At 33.8% G+C, this 11,405-nt stretch overlaps 1 protein-coding gene across 1 annotated transcript; it reads left to right on the top strand.

Moving 5' to 3' along the window:
- Window positions 1-5,670: 5,670 nt before the first annotated feature.
- LOC131056185 (protein SRG1-like) lies at window positions 5,671-8,825 on the top strand. Its single transcript, XM_057990536.2, has 4 exons — window positions 5,671-5,993; window positions 6,270-6,517; window positions 7,975-8,302; window positions 8,395-8,825. Exons 1-4 carry the CDS (start codon window positions 5,718-5,720, stop codon window positions 8,644-8,646), a joined length of 1,104 nt encoding a protein of 367 aa, XP_057846519.2. The 5' UTR covers window positions 5,671-5,717; the 3' UTR covers window positions 8,647-8,825.
- The last annotated feature ends 2,580 nt before the right edge of the window (window positions 8,826-11,405 follow it).

Here is an 11,405-nt window from a genome sequence, read left to right on the forward strand (position 1 = left end):
TGGGTTGCTTTGACTGGTTATTGGCTGCCCCGTTGTTCTTGTGAATGTTTCCTCGATCTTCAGACTTTGAAAACTCCTACTTTCCTGCACAAAAAAGAAGAGGTGTTAGATCCAACCGATCTAAGCAATGAAAGGTTATCCTATGACATATCATTTATTATAGCCTATCGTATCTCTGTTTTGAAAAGGCGGGAAAGATAAAGACAAATCACTGCTTCAGGAAAAAGAAATGTTTATGCTAATGTGTTTGTTTCATGTGCAGATAATTAGTTACTCTAATTGGCATGTGCCCCTGACCGAGGCTCCCTTCGGGTATGAGCCCGACATACCCTTTAGAGTAACTAATCTCAGATTATCAAAGTGGAAAAAACAACTGAAGTATTAAAGGGACATGTTTGTTTTAAATATGAAACCTTTTACTTTACTATTCATGATATGCATAGAAAGAAAATGTTAATGCATAAACTGTTTTAAGGGACATATTATTTCAATGTGAAACCTTACAGTATTTTAAAAGGATCGATACTACATTATGAAGTTGAACAATTTAATGCAACAAGTTGGTAAAGAAAAAGAGTATTTGAATCTTAAATGCATGTTCAAACAGTGAGCTCAATGAAATCAGAATTAACTGGTACAGGAATGAGTGTCACGAGCCCGTGCTCGAACTTCATTTCTACATAACATTAAATACACAGTATGAAAACACAAAGGAATTTATCTCTTTGCGAGAGAATTCAACAAGCAGTTTGATTCTCAAAGACACAACTATAAATATAATAAACAAAACAGGCAATGGCATAAATCTTGGGCAGGTCGGAAGATTGCAACTATTGCTTCCCTTTTGCCTAGGGAACTGGTGACAAACTATGGTAAGAAAATTTTTAAGAGTCTTCATGACAAAAAATTACTGGAATAATGAACTGCTCTGGCTGCCTATGGAAACTCTTACAGGGGACACTTTCAAGGATAAAAGGATGGATCTGATAAAAGCCTTCAAGCAGCTTTAACCAATACTTTTCAGGAGTGGGGGAAACATGATCACAAAACTATCTAGTGTAGCAGCTGTTACAGTAAACCTTGAGTCAAACAGCCTTCTTAGCAGAGCAGGGATAGCTGTTTCACCTCCTGTGCCATTGGCATTTCTTTATGATATGAAAAGACCTCAAGTACATCTCAGTACAAGTTCACCTGGAAAGACTAAAGCACACGTTATTACAATTATGATAGACTTTACGGAGCCTGTGTTTGAGTTTTACTCCTCTGGTATTGCAGTTCATGGTGGGAGGATTGCAAGATTTAAAGAGCTATCCATGTCCTCATATGTGGTAAATGTAATAGTTGCATTCGAGAATGTTGTAACAGTATTCATTCCAGAAAATAAGGCAACTGACATTGCTGGAAATCTAAATCTTGCATCAAATCGATTGCAAGTCAGGCATTATTCTGTGCCTGCAATGTCCATTGCATTGCATTCATTTACAGCTGCTGGTCTTATAGCTACCTCTTTTGCTGCTGGTGTTCTTGCTATCTCCTCAGCTACTCTAGCAGCTACAGGAACTCTAACAGGTGGGATAGCAGGTTCCATTATTGCTGATCCATCGAGAAACCTTTTGGGAATGGCTGGGCATTTACAAGTATTTGCCTTTTCTAGTTGGTTGTCTGTCAGTTTGCCTATAGAATATCATGAGACCACCATGGGTCTTAGGTGGCTCATTCCTCATGCTAAGCTGCCCTGGAAAAGACACGAGACCTTAATAAGTAACTTTGAACCTCAATTTGTGGTTGGCATCCCTACCATGTCGACAGTCAATCCCAAGCGCAATTTGATATCTGACAAATTTAAGTATTATCATAAAAGAGACCATTATTTACTTGATTCTACTTTGCAATACTCACTGTTCATTAAAAAACTATGTGCAGAAAGACATTCTACTTTAAAATGCTGCATGAGTTTTATACAAGAGCACATTCATGGTCAGAAACTCATTTGGCACAAGGGTGGTCAAAGGATGTTTTTAGGTTTGCAGATACCATCGTTGGATGCTTGTAATTATGAATTACAACAATCTAGGAATGTAATGCATACTGCTAGAGGATATAGGGAGCGGAAGCTAGGAGAAAATTCCACTATGTATGGACCAGCTCTTGAATTAAGAGAATATATTCGCTACTTTATAAATCAAAGTGAATGGTTATCAACATCGAAACTCTTACATGGTGGAAAACACTACACAGGATGGCAGGATTTTTGGAATGAATATGTTCTGGCTTGGAGTTGTAGCTGGGGCCTTATTTGCTCTGCATGTATTGATAGTCCTTTTTCTGAAGTGGCGAACAAAAACATCTCTCCGAGGAGCTCTTTCTTTTCTTAGATTTGAGCTTTTCATACTGATACTTACACTTCCTTCCATGTGTCAAGCATCTGTATTCATCATCAGAGGTGGTACCACTGCAGGCATCACTATAGGAGTAGTATTACTTGCATTGCCAGCAGCCTTTCTCCTATCAGTTTTTCTTTTCCTCATAGTTGCAGTGTTTACGGGTGATCTTTCTCAATACAAAGAAATAAGAAGTGAAAACGAGAAATTTGGTTTGTGCAGTAAATTTATTGTTGTATTCGTGGGTAGGAATGCAATTGGCAAGTGGTTTCGCAAAGAAGGATTACCGTCATCTTTTCTGGCTAGGTTTGGCATTTTATTTGAAGATCGTAAAGGTCCTGCAAAGTTGATATTTGTTAATGAAGATAATCCAAAGTGGATTGATAGTGGTGCAAGATGTAAAGAAACGGATACAGCAAGTTTCCTGGCAAATGCGTGCAAAGTGCAAAATATATGTGCGTGCTAAATGTGGAAAAAACAAAAACAGCGCGTTATCTTCCTGGTAAATATGTATGCAAAACGTAATGTATGCAAGATAAAAACGGACACAACAAGTTTCCTGGTAAATGTGGCGAGCATACCTGTAGAAAAAGAGGATTTGCATTCAGAGATGAAGACTCAGGAAGCCCAGTACCTTTCATCCATGGCGGCACCAAACCCTCGAGAACCTTCCAAATGGTTTTCATTTTGCAAAATGAGGAAAATGTGAAGGAGTGCGAGACTTTTAGGGTTATCAAAAACCCTTTGTAATTTTTTTATTTTCCTTCAAGTCCGCTGGGCTTTCCATAAAATATGCAAAGTAATAAAAATAAAATGTATTTGATAAAATAGATGTTTAGTTTTCCATCGATATATCAAAATGTTTTATTTTTATTCTTTTTATTTTATTTTTCTTGGTTTTCTTCCTTGGTTAAAAGATGGTATCTTTTTTGTAAAAAATATTTAATTACAATGCAATTATAAATTGTAATTAAATATTATTCGAAATGTAAAAGGTATATTCATATGCAAGAAGGAGACTAAGTCTTTTTGAAGGAGGAGTTAATTCAGGAGAGATAAGGCTTTCATTGAAAGAAGTCTTTTCAGTTGGGAGACACGAGGAGAGTATATAGGATCACTCATAATCACTTGGGAAGCATTCAAAAGGAGTTGAGATATTTTTGGAAACAAGAGCATCTTTTTAGGGACATGAGGTTGTTTGAAACCAAATGGAGCAAATCTAGGGAGGTTGGAGCAATTTTAGGTAAAGGGTCGAAGTTGGACTTTTCCACCATTTTGGGGAGCCTTTATTATTTGATTAAGTGTTTTGAGGCTATTTCTAGTGCTTTTTTGGGTTGATTATTTATTAAGAAAGACTTTTCCAGGTTTATAGCCCTCTTTGGTGTCTTCTAGACTCCTCTTTTTGAGGCATTTTTCCTGCATCCGACCCAAATCAGTTGGGGTTTTTGTACTTAGTGCCTAAAGACACTATTTTGGGAGTTAGTTCTGATTATGCAGAGAAGGCTCTTGTGACAACATTTTGTCCTTAGCATATTTTCTTGTATACTTTCTGTAACTCAATTTTGGAGACTGAATATATGATGACAACATCTTTTGGAGCAAGGTTTTATTAAGTTTCTTCTTCAAACCTTCTTTTCTTTCTGTATCTTTGTGTTCATAGCATGATTGATAGAAGTAACCAGTGAATTGTATTGTTCCTTGTTATTTTGTCTCATCAAGAGCCTAGTTGCAGAAGTGTATTTTATTTGCAAGTTGCAGTTTGTGTCCACAAGAACATGGAGCTTTCATGTGAATATATATTTTCCTTGATTGCTTAATCTAGGACCTTTCTGTGAAACATTTATGCAGGCCTATATAGAACAGAAGTGTTACCCACTAAAATAGAAATTTTTACAATATTAGAGACCTGTCATTATCATTTTAGTTTCCCTCAAAGTTTGGTGAATCACCTGGTTACTTAGTTTATTTTTATTGTTTCCTTTTCTCTTCCCTTTTCCTACCAAGTTTTCAGTTGTTAGAAGAGCAAATAGGCGATTTATCCAATAGGAACCGGCCTAGGAACCGGAGGTTTCATTTCAATTTGCGCATTGCCCACATGCAGAAGTGAATCCCATGTTAGGCCAAATTACTAAACTTGTAGTTTAGTAGGGTGCAAATTTGAGTCTTAACAATTACATCAACACAATTCCATGAAAGGCTTATTTACATTTTGAACTCTTATATGACAACATAAGTAATTTTGGACTAATGACACCAAATGACCTCTAAAAACACAAACCTAATAAAAATCCATTCTAAATGGTTTAATATACCCTATTCATGACTTTCCTACATATTAAAACTTGAAAGATTCAAACTTGGCCTCATTGAGGCATGATGGCCTATTAGGTGCTCATGCACCAGAAAGATATGTAAATGATTAGTCCAACACGTGAGAGTGCATTCAAAACTCTTTATTATAAAATATATATAATATATCCAATAATAAAATTTAGAAAAAATTTATATCTAGTGAAAAAGATGTGAATTCTTAGTCTAACTTGTAGGTAGCCCATTCAAAACTATTTATCATAAAACATATACAGTATATCTAACAACATGCTTTAGAAAAAATATGTCCTAGTAAAAAAGATGCAAATACTTAGTCCAACTTGCAGACAATCCATTCAAAACTCTTTATTATAAAGCATATACAATATATCCAACAACTTGTTTATCCCAGAACTTGCTTATTATAAAGATGTGAAGGATTAGTCCAACATGTGGGGAGTGCATTCTAAAGTCTTTGTTATAAATCATCTACAAGATATCCAAGAACAATCTCCAGGAAAAATATAACCTAGTAAAAAAAATGTGAATGATTAGTCCAACACATGCAAATATAAAACCTATATACTACTTCCCCCCAAAAAAAAACCTAATGAAAGAGAGAGAGATGTGTATGGTTGGTTAGTCCAACTTATAGACAGTGCAGTCAAAACCATTTATTCCTATGGTGGCACCACGGGGTAGAAGATCGCGTTTCCAGATGCATGGATTCTTCAACGTAATTACGTAGGGTAGAAGATCGCGTTTCCAGATGCATGGATTCTTCAACGTAATTACGTAGGGTAGAAGATCGCGTTTCCAGATGCATGGATTCTTCAACGTAATTACGTATGGTAGAAGATCGCGTTTCCAGATGCATGGATTCTTCAACGTAATTACGTAGTTAGTGTGACTACGAATCATATAAAAGGGACACTAGTTGATGTCCTCCATATCAAATTATATTTCTCATTGCCTGCGTTATAATTCTGATAGGTTTCCTGTGGTCGGGAACAAATTAAAATAAGAATGGCTTCCTCTGACTCTTTGAGTAGTCCATTCCAGACTGCTTTTGATTTTGTTTCTGTGGAGAGTGTGCAGGAGCTTGCACTAAACAAACCCAATGACATTCCCAAGAGATACATCAGATCAGAAGAAGAAAGGCCGTCTTCAACACCACTTTCTTCTCTCTTGACAGTTCCTGTAATCGACGTGGAAAAGCTTCTCTTGCCCTCTGACAACCATGAAAGACGCAAGGAGATGGGCATTCTTTCTAAGGCCTGCATAGAGTGGGGCTTCTTTCAGGTACCATAAAATTCTTTCAGAATATATAATTAGCAGTCATAGATTTCTGTTATTTGGGGAAAAGGATTAAATCACACATTAAGTTTACACTTCTAAAGTTAAACATTCAGAATTGACTGACATTTTTCGAATTTAATATGTTGCTTAAGTTATGTGGTCACACTAACACTCAGAAATGACTAACATTCTCTAGACTTAATATGTTGCTTAGTGTGTAGGGTTTAAAACTAACCATATTTGAATTTGTAGTTGTGCTAATTGTGTAATGATCCTCAGATTGTGAACCATGGAATTCCACATTCTTTGGTAGATCACATGAGAGGAGTGACAAATGAATTCTTTAGTCTTTCCTTAGAAGAGAAGAAAAAGTATGCTCCACAAGCAGGAGATTCTCAAGGCTATGGTAATATGTTTGTGGTTGATGAAGATCAAAAGTTGGATTGGGGCGACTCCATAGCTTTGGCTCTTATGCCTAAGAAACTTGTCAAGTTATCTCTGTGGCCAACAACACCGTCGGATTACAGGTACTTGGCTGACTAAAAGTTTATAGCTTTCTAAATTTCTTCCTATTATTGTGGATTACAGGTATTGAGTTCGCTACAAGGATTGCCTTAGGTCCAAACTGATAGTTTAACCTTAGACCATACCTTGGGGAAAAGAAAATGTTCATTGAAGAACTTATGAACACCATGCCATAATCATGTTTCCAAATGTTGGCTTCTTGTAGGTTCCCACAAGTCACACATGTGACATGAGTTAACTAGGAAGCTTCAATTGTTGATATCATGCAAGTCAATCCCAAGCAGACTCAAACATAGAATTGGGGTCTATCACTACTTCGATGCCAAGCCTTGACTATGCTACCGAGCAATGTTTCTCTCCGAATCACATAAATCAACCAATTCACCCAAGTCATCTAGGCATGGTTAGTCTCTAAGGTCGCTTAGGTTAGTCTTGGGCTGAAGCCTATCCTCAACATTGACCATGGCTCCAACCTTAAGATAATTTCAAGCCCCAAACCAACCTGACCATCATTGCAGTTCTACAACACCATGGCAATACCATGCTTGTAGGTAATGGTGTTCCTTAGATCACACAATTCACCATGATTCTAGCATTCTCTTCATTTGATTGATCATGCAAATATTGTCATTAGCAAGTGCTCAAGAAAAATATTAATCAATTTTATTTTTTTAATTCTCTTTAAAGTGGTTTTTAATATTTTTTTCCTTTAGAATTTCCCTATATTTTTTCAAGGTGATTTTATTTTAGAAGAACACAATATTATCTAGTTTAGAAAATTCCTAACAATTGCACTTTCCCAATCCATTAGACTATTGTGAGAAGTCTACATTTGTTATAATTCCATAATTATAACTCTAGAATGAATTTTTCTCTTTCCTCCATTATTAATTGAAAACTTATTTTTGTATTTAGCTTTATTGAATCAATGATTTTCCTTGCATTATCATGTTAATTGTTGATATCACAACCAACATTCTGCCAAAATTTGGTGAGGATTGTAATTGTGTGGTAGCTTTTGTTTATTTAGTAATTATTTAGGAAATTTTAAATCTATATATGCTTATAGGGTTATTTTTCAATATTAAAGATATAATAATTAAAGTTAATATATATTAGTTAGAAAATAATAATTATTTATTACTTTTATATGTATATGAGGTGTAAATTTATTATTTGAAAATTAAATATTTGTATATTTAAGTACAATAGATATACTTAAATTTAGTAAATGCCACTTTTATTTAATATTTTTCTTCTTCTTAGGGTTGCATTCTTGGAATGGTGTAACTTCATATTTTCTAAGCCAACATTTTTAAAATAAAATTTGAATTGTTTATAATAAACTTTCACTAATTAAATATCAAGCCATAACCTAAAAAACATAATGATTTATAATAAAGTCCTTTTGTTAATACTTATAATCACCACCTAATGAGTTTTTAATATGTTATTGTAGAAATACACTACAAAGTTACACAACTGAAGTGGAAAGGGTTGCTCAGATGATCCTTAGTCTATTTGCTGAAAACTTACAATTAAAAAATGATTATTTTAAAGAAAAGTTTGGAGAAGATCCAATGGTGGCAGTAAGGATGAATTTATATCCACCTTGCCCTAGGCCTGATCTAGTGTTGGGGTTAAGCCCTCATTCAGATGGAGCTGCCATAACACTTTTACTTCAAGATGAACACATAGAAGGCCTTCAGGTTCGCAAGAACAACAAATGGGTTCCTATTCAACCCATTCCTTATGCCCTTGTTGTTAATATTGGTGACCTAATAGAGGTAAATGCTATGTAAGTTTGGCTATTGATTAAGCTATGTCTAGTATAAATAATTTATAAAATATAACATGTGACATTTTAATTTTTTTATAGGTGATGACAAATGGAATCTATAAGAGTATAGAACATCGTGCGGTGACAAACAAAGAGAGGACAAGGTTATCCATTGCTATGTTTTATTTCCCAGGCCTAGATGATGAAGTGGCTCCTGCAAGCAACCTTGTCGATGAAGAACACCCTTCGCTATATGGGAAGTTCAAGCAAAAAGAATATATGCACTATTACACAAACACAAAACTCAATGGAAAAAAGTCATTGGCTAACTTTTCCAAAATATGTGAATAGTATTCAATATCACTAGTTAGTGTGGTAAGAAATAAATAAATATATGAAAAATAATACTTGGAATAGATGGTAATTCCATTTATGTACAAAAATATTAAGGAAAACAATAATCATGATATGTTTCCTTTAGTTTTTAGGATATATTTTGTTATAATTGCAATATAAAATACATGATTTTATATGATGTTATAAATGTTATCATGAATATGAGGAAAATACATGCTTCTAGAGTACATATGAGTTATTTATTTCTCTCAAATTTCTTATCTATGAATACTATGCTTGGTAACCTCCAATGATGTATATATAACATTTTTCTTAGTAATATTATAATTAAATATTAATTTTTTTTGAAATATATTGTTCTTTAAATTTTTCTAATTTAATTTTATGTGTTCATGTTTTTTTATTACTAATTCAAGATTTCTTTTATTGTTATTTATGTTATTTCCCTCTTTAAGATGTTGAGGGAAAAACTCCAAAGGTAGAGTGCACCAAGTTAATATGAAATTGTAGGAGAAAAGAGATTCTTAAATACAAAATTAATGACTATTTAAGTTGCATTATTAATTTTACCTTATGAGTGATAGTGATGCATTATATCTTAATTCATCAACCTTCATTGGTGTAGTGTATTTTTGTGCTTTATGGTGGATCCTTGGTTGTTGTATTTTTAAATTAATACTTAGTTAATTTGGTCAAAAAAATTCATGATTTTTGGTTATTTTTATTCACTATTGATCTTTAGAACTAAGCATGACATTAATGAGAACCACCTTTTATGCTAATGATTGAAATTCACAAATTTTTATTTGTGATCTCCATTAATTAAATAAAACTAATAATTAAAAGTGTTTTAATATTGGTCATGTTTTAGAAATAGACATTATTTTAATTAAAATATAATTTAATATTTTAATTATTCTCGATTTTTAGGTCCTTGGCTAGGAGCATATTATAGTTTGATTCTATGTATACTTACATAGGGTTTATATTCTCAAGTCATGGTCTCCTCTTGTACAATTACTTCGTTAAATGGAGAAAGTTTCATCATTTATATTAGAGAGGTTTACATGAAGAGGAAAGTGTTTTGAATTTAATGTAGGATTAACATACTTTATTACATTTTAAATTTGCTAGAAAACCTAATGAATGACCTAATTTCTCATGAGAATTTAGGTGAAGATAATGAGCAACATTTTGGTTCTATATTAGTTAATTTTGTTTGCTTCTGATATTTAGGAAAAAGGTCATTTGGAGATACATTGTCTCGATTTTTTAGGTCCAAATTCCAATGATAGATTCTATTCATCTTCCTCAACTCAGAAATCCATACTAACAACTTCATATCATATATGCAATTACTTGTTCATGTTCATTTATACTGATTTCCCTTCTTTAGCCCTAGATATAGCCTTCACTTTACAACTTTTAGATATCCAATTCAACCCCCACAAAGGGAGCCACCTAAAGTCAATCAACATCCACCCCTAAGAGGTGAATCTATCGATTTCTCCTCCCTTCAATATAAATGTTGCATGAAATAGGTTTAGTCCTTGTTTACTAGTGAATCCCTATTCCACCATATCAAACTAACACACCACAACATGCTAACCAATAGAATCCATTCCTCTAACATGAATCACCCAGCATAATAAGCATTGTTGGCCAGTAGAATTCATTGTTTCCATGAACCTAGAGCATAACATAACTTTCTAGTTGCTAGATGATGGTTTCTTGTCTCATCAATTGGTGTATTCTCTTTCTCTTTCTATAGGACATCTTGTGCTCTTGCACTAATATCATGAGAATGATATTAATTCTTGAGACATTCTGATTATTAATAACTCTTCAATTAGTTTACTTGGAGCCTTTTTCCATTTCTTGGATGTGATTGTGTGACTTAAGTTCTTAATCTTGGGGGATTGTTCTCTCAAACTTAGTGACATATTACCTCTTGTTAATCTTCTCATGGTTGCTCTCTCTCTCTCTCTCTCTCTCTCTCTCTCTCTCTCTCTCTCTCTCTCTCTCTCTCTCTCTCTCTCTCTCTCTCTCTCTCTCTCTCTCTCTCTCTCTCTCTCTCTCTCTCTCTCTCTCTCTCTCTCAATCCTACTTTACTATGAGTATGAGCATAAGTTCATACTTCCATTAAAGTGGGGGATAAATATAGTGTCGTAAATTGTAACCCCTTAAAACTTCATAGTAATTTTTGGGCTGAGGTAGCTTTTTTGCTTAATCATGTTAGTAAAAATCCTTTTTTTTGGTTAATTTTATTTCAAATTTAAGAAACTTCTTGTAGTCTTCAATTCACTACCTTCTATGCCTACAATTTAAAAGTGCTAATACTTTATAAGGGAAACATACAAATCACTCTTTTTAGATATTGTTTGCTTAATACTTTTGCAACGTGCAAGCGACACCCTTTAAGATGAATGGAGAATACAGTACTTATTATCAACAAATGGTTCAATCTTTGGCTCAAAAACTTATAGCTTTATAAGAAAACCAATATTGTACCAAATTGGATTTTTATTGCATTATTGCCTTCTCCAAAGAAAGCAAAAATTCTACTTTTCCACAACCTAGGATTTCACCTTTTCTCTCCTAATTTTTAGTAGCCTTTCTTTCCAAGATTTGAATGCAAATAAATGAATTTTAACTCCCAAGAAATCCATGCCCATATTTTACCCATATTTTTCTTTTTGAGGCTTTTTCCATTTTTAACAAATTGCCTCCACAATCTCCCTAATGAATTGGCT

The sequence above is a fragment of the Cryptomeria japonica genome, chromosome 5 (assembly GCF_030272615.1).
Source record: "Cryptomeria japonica chromosome 5, Sugi_1.0, whole genome shotgun sequence".
Classification (NCBI taxonomy): domain Eukaryota; kingdom Viridiplantae; phylum Streptophyta; class Pinopsida; order Cupressales; family Cupressaceae; genus Cryptomeria; species Cryptomeria japonica.